Source organism: Myotis davidii, unplaced genomic scaffold (genome assembly GCF_000327345.1).
Source record: "Myotis davidii unplaced genomic scaffold, ASM32734v1 scaffold135, whole genome shotgun sequence".
In the NCBI taxonomy this organism is placed as follows: domain Eukaryota; kingdom Metazoa; phylum Chordata; class Mammalia; order Chiroptera; family Vespertilionidae; genus Myotis; species Myotis davidii.
The window spans coordinates 4,846,662-4,852,140 of record NW_006289813.1 but is presented as its reverse complement, the minus strand read 5'-3'; the positions used below and the strand labels follow the sequence as shown (position 1 = coordinate 4,852,140).

General features: G+C 39.0%; 1 protein-coding gene across 1 annotated transcript in view; it reads left to right on the top strand.

The window, feature by feature from the left end:
* IPO11 (importin 11) overlaps positions 1-5,002 on the top strand; it is a 138,026-nt gene extending 133,024 nt beyond the window's left edge. The window contains exons 29-30 of the mRNA XM_006762425.2: positions 1,102-1,186; positions 4,211-5,002. Coding sequence (XP_006762488.1) covers positions 1,102-1,186; positions 4,211-4,375 — 250 coding nt within the window. The 3' untranslated portion in view covers positions 4,376-5,002. The remainder of the gene's footprint in view (positions 1-1,101; positions 1,187-4,210) is intronic.
* The last annotated feature ends 477 nt before the right edge of the window (positions 5,003-5,479 follow it).

Sequence of the window (5,479 nt, the reverse complement as noted above, 5' to 3'; positions counted from 1 at the left end):
TTCATATTTATATAGTTATTAATTTGAAATTCTTTTAAAAAATCAATCATTGTATCCTTTTGTAGTTAGTAGAATTGTTTCAACTTTACTCTAATTACTGTTGATAAAGGTCACATTTCATGTAATTATAAGCAGGGCTTTATGAGATTCCAGGCCACCTTGAGGTTTCCTCAGTAATGTATTGAGCCCACTTTCCCATCTATAGCACATGGGAAAGATTGCTGTTCGAATCATATTTTGTTCAAAAATATTGAAAAGCAGATATATGTTGTTGAATCTTATTAAACATCTATAAATAAAATGTGTCTAGCATGTAACTTTACTACAAAATATAAGAGAAACCAAGCTTTCTTTGCCACAGTTTATTAGTTAGGGACCTATGACTCTGTTTAATTACTGAATTCCACTCTTCTACACTAGGAAACAGTGAGGTTGGTTCTCATCAACTTGATTCACTAGACACTATTCATTTCTTGTCTCCCTGGAACCAGTGTTGACTAAGTAGGAAACTGCATTTCTGTCATCTCTGCTAATGGTGAAGAGCAGTGGTGCAGAGATTCAAAACAAAATGACTTATAACTGTCCTGCAGGCACAGGTGCCATCAGGGACAAGTTCCTTATATCCTAGTGGTTATGTCATTTGGAGCATAAAGTTGATTGTTACATAACCAATAGAGCTTTAATGATGTTATGTTTTAAATTATTGCTACTGTTATGAAACATGTATAATAATCTGAAGACAAATGAAATTTAGTGGTAAAAAGTGTTAATTTTAAGTGTTTGTAAGTATCATTTTTTAGAAAGACATAAAGGATACACCTGACTGCCAAGTAATATATGGTTCAACTTTTGCCTATAAATAAATATCTTAGAGTTTACTACCTTAAATGCTCAAGTAAAATGCTCTAAATTTTTTTGGTGTAGCCCTTCTTAAAGTGAGATATTGTTTTGTAAAATTTTTTAACTTATAAATCTAATTCATCTAGCTGTTTTTCACATTTTAGTATATAGAGGCATTAATGTTGTCAGTGATTTTGAGGATTTGTTTTTAGTATGTTAAAAACTTAAAAATTTATTCAAAATGTTTCTTTAAAACTGTAGCTGCATGTTGATGTCTCATCTTGAAGAACCAAAAGCAACAGAAGATGAAGAACCACCCACAGAACAGGATAAGAGGAAAAAAATGGTAAGTTACAAAAGCAGCTTCTAAAAATTTGGGGAACCATATATTGTCACTAGAGGCCCGTTTCATGAAGATTCGCACAATAGGCCTTCCTTCCCCTGGCTGCCGGCACCAGTTTTCCTCCGGCACCCGGGACACAGGCTAGACTTCTCCGCTCCAGCCTGCAGCGAGGCTTGGCTTCTCTGCTCCAGCTGCCATCTTTGTTGGGTTAATTTGCATACTCATCCTGATTGGCTGGTGGGTGTAGCAGAGTGATGACCAATTTACATATTTCTCTTTTATTAGTGTAGATATTCTGTAGGGTTGAAAATATCTGTTAGTCCATTCCTCTATCCCTTATTGCAAAATTAAGGTAAGTGGAGTTTTGAAATTTGGAGTTTATTCCTGAAACAGATTAATTTTATTCCTTGATATGAAATAATTGTTTATTATCTTAGCAGAGCAGAGGGTTTGTTCTTTTATGCACAGAAAACATGTGACCCTCAAATCGTGTTTAAGTTGTAATGCCGATTCTTTTGTTTTGAGGAGATTCACTGAAGTTGTTTCATTCCAGGTTATTTCTTGGATTTTTTGCAATGAATTTTTTGGATATACATCATAGACTTGTATAGAAATGCCTTTGAGTTAATTGCTAAATTGTTTAGAAAACTATTACTTCTTACTATAGGAATATAATAAGAATAAAGAATGGGAAATGTAAAATATCTTTCCTTTTTTTTAAAAATCCTCACATGAGGGTATTTTTCCATTAATTTTTAGAGTGAGTGGAATGGAGGGGGAGAGACACAGAGAGAGAAACATCAGTGTGAGAGACACATTGATGTGACAGAGAAACATCAATTGGTTGCCTCCTTGCAAGTGCCCCGACCAGGGCTGGGGATTGAGCCTGTAACCGAGTACATGCCCTTGACTGGAATTGAACCCAGGACCCTTCAGTCCTCAGGCTGACGCTGTACATACTGAGCCAAACCGGCTAGGGATAAAATATCTTTCCTTTAAAATTATTTATAATCTTGAATTTTTTTTTAAAAAAAAGCTCACCTGAGGATATTTTTCCTATTGATTTCTAAAGAGAGTGGAAGGGAGGGAGAAGGAGGGGAGAGAGTGATAAAGAGGAACATTGACACACAATGGCAATAGAATATCATGTACAAAGCATTGATCTTTGTAATTAGTATTTCCTCTGTGAGCTTGAATATCTGCTCACAGAACCTGTCTTCTGGTGATGATGAAACATACAAAAGGCTGGCATCAGACACTCAACTAACTAAGGCTACTTTTATAAAAAGTAGTGAACATTTCAAATGGTAGATTTAATATAACTTTCCTTACAACTGAGACCATCAAAAACAATGTTAACCTTCCCCAAATTTAGAAATACACAGTTTCAGTGATTAATTTAGCTCTTAAAACCTGCAGAGTTGCAAGTGACATTAAAACAATCCAAGAGGATAGGAAGGAATGAATTTAAATAATCCAACTGAGGTGTAATGAAGACTCAAATTGATAACCAGGCAGCCTCCTGGGATAGCAGTTCTTTCTGTTGTAGGGCTAAAATATTAATAAAATATAGCTTGAGATCCAGAGGTTAAGATCTTTCACAGTAGCCACATAATAGTAATCTAAAGATACTGGAAAGAAAATTATCTTGAAAATTCCCTTGGAATTAAATAAAGCAATGGCTTCTGGTTTTTGTTTTTAGTTGAGATTTCAGATTAATTGCCTACTGACATCAGTATTGTTCTTGAGTATGACAAAGCAGGCAGCCTCATTATTTCTTCATTATTTACTTGCATTGTTACCAGAACCCTTAATCAGGAAGAGCTCAGCAAGTCTGCTACTGGTCCCTTGGAAACTTCAGCAGTGTAGCATTGATTCAGATAAATAAAGTCTTCATGTTTTGTTTTGTTTTTAAATATATTTTATTGATTTTTTGCAGAGAGGAAGGGAGAGGGATAGAGAGAGAGAAACATCGATCAGCTGCCTCCTGCGCACTCCCCACTGGGGATGTGCCCGCATCCAAGGTACATGCCCTTGACCGGAATCGAACCTGGGACCCTTGAGTCCGCAGGCCGATGCTCTATCCACTGAGCCAAACTGGTTAGGGCTAAAGTCTTCATGTTTATAGATGAAAGATGTGGGCTGTTTGGGAGAACTTATTTTTCAATAACTTAGATATCATTCCAGTGACCCTTACACTGTCTTCTTGGCAGTTTTTCCTATTTTCATTCCCACTTTTCCCTTATTCTTTCAAAGCATCGTCCTACATAAGGAAGTTCCTGCTTTGAAGAGGCTTATTTTTATTATATTTTTATTGATTTCCAAGAGGACGCGAGAGATAGAAACATCAATGATGAGAGAGAATCATTGATTGGCTGCTTCCTGCATGCCCCACACTGGGGATGGAGCCCGCAACCCGAGGACAAAATGTTTTCTGTTGATTGTTATCTTTAGAGAGTGGAATGATGGGCTATTTTTAATTTAATTGTATTTCTTTTGTTTTTCAAATATACCAATGGGAGGGAAGGAGTATGTGTTTGTTTTGTTTATTATTTATGTTGTTTATTATTTTCATTTCTCATTTTAAACCAGAAGCATATAGTGAATGTGAACAGCATAGCAATCCAGAATGGGGTGCATTTCCTGTGGTCCTGCCACAGTAGACTACCTGGTTCCTAAGAGAAACCCTGGACAATTATGTTTAAGGCTCTTCAGCATGCTCTATTCCTTTTAGGGTCCTTTCTACCAGGTTTTGAGTCTTTACATGGATGAAACCTTAGTTGTTGAGAGTTTGGGCTAATCATGCAACTCCATGCTCAGAGGCCCTAGTTCCTGAGGTTAGACAAACCAAGTGAATTTCATTTGACAAACATTTCCACAATGAGGCTGTTCGGGGGTCTCTTGTAAGCAGGGAGGCAGGGGCAGTGTGTTGCTGTGTGAGAGGTTATGAAGAATTGTAGACAGGCACGTGTAAGAGGGACTGTTTTGCCCTTTGTTTGACACAGTGTGGTCCTCTCCGTCCCACAGCTGGCCCTGAAGGACCCGGTGCACTCTGTGTCCTTGCAGCAGTTCACCTACGAGAAGCTCAAGGCACAGCAGGAACTCCTGGGCGAGCAGGGCTTCCAGTCCCTCATGGAAACGGTGGACACGGAGATCGTCACCCAGCTCCAGGAGTTCCTGCAGGGCTTCTGAGAGCACAGGACTCTGGCTGCCCTGCTCCTGCAGCCAGCCAGGGAACCCACCTGCCATCTGTGAGCGCCTGCTGAGACAAGGAGAGCCTGTGTGTGAACAGAAGCAAAGACCACACTTTTTTTTACTACGGAATGCAGTGACTGAATGTAAATCCCACATAGCTAAAACCACAGACCTATTCCTCGAAAGAATTTAATTTTATATTTATGAGGGCCCTGTGTGTACTAGAGATAGATTTGATGGTATAGCCGCTTAGTTTCCTGATAAGAGAAGAAACTATTGGATTACCTTTAATCATGTGCTCTTAATGTTTGTGAAGATGAAAGTTAATGTCAGATGTTTTTCTGCAACCAAAATTAGTAAAATTTGGCTGCCTTATCTCTTTTTTAAGCTAATGACACTACTAGTTTGAGAAATGACAAAGCTGTTCAGATGCAATTAAAGAAATGAGTGCACCAGGCAAACTATATAAATAGTGACAAATACACATTACTAGATTACCTTGCAAGGGAGTTGCTTTCATCTGACATAGAAAACATGTTTTATCAAATGAATGCTTTTATTTTTATTCTAGTAATTTGATATCATAATTAGTAAAGGTATTTTTTCTCATTTTATGTTCAATAATTACATTTAGTCTTTACTCATTGTAAGGCCTCAGAAGTGAACCTGTGGTACTGCAGTACCAGGTGGGAGACCTCAGGTCAGGATTTGGTCCTAGTTCCTTTGTTCCTCCAGAGGCCCAGGGGCACCAAGAAGACCGAGGTGGCTAGACCCATGATGCAGAGCGGCTGTTCCCACTCACCCATCCCAGGCTCCTCAGGCGCAGGGCTGCCTCAGGGCCGCAGTAAGGTGGGTGTCCTGGGGGACCAGCAGCAGTCCCGGGTGCCAACACTGATGTGACAAGTCTTCCTTGTTCCTCCAACCTGCAGCACCCCAAAAGGGGAAACGGGAGAAGATACAGCCTTACTTTGTTTTACTTGCCACTTATTATTAGGAACTTTTAACACGTTTGTAAGGAAACACTCAAACACTGTTGGGAAATGTCTGGTCTTTCTGTGGAGAGTTGGTACAGCACGTCACTGCAGGAGAGCGCTGCCCTTC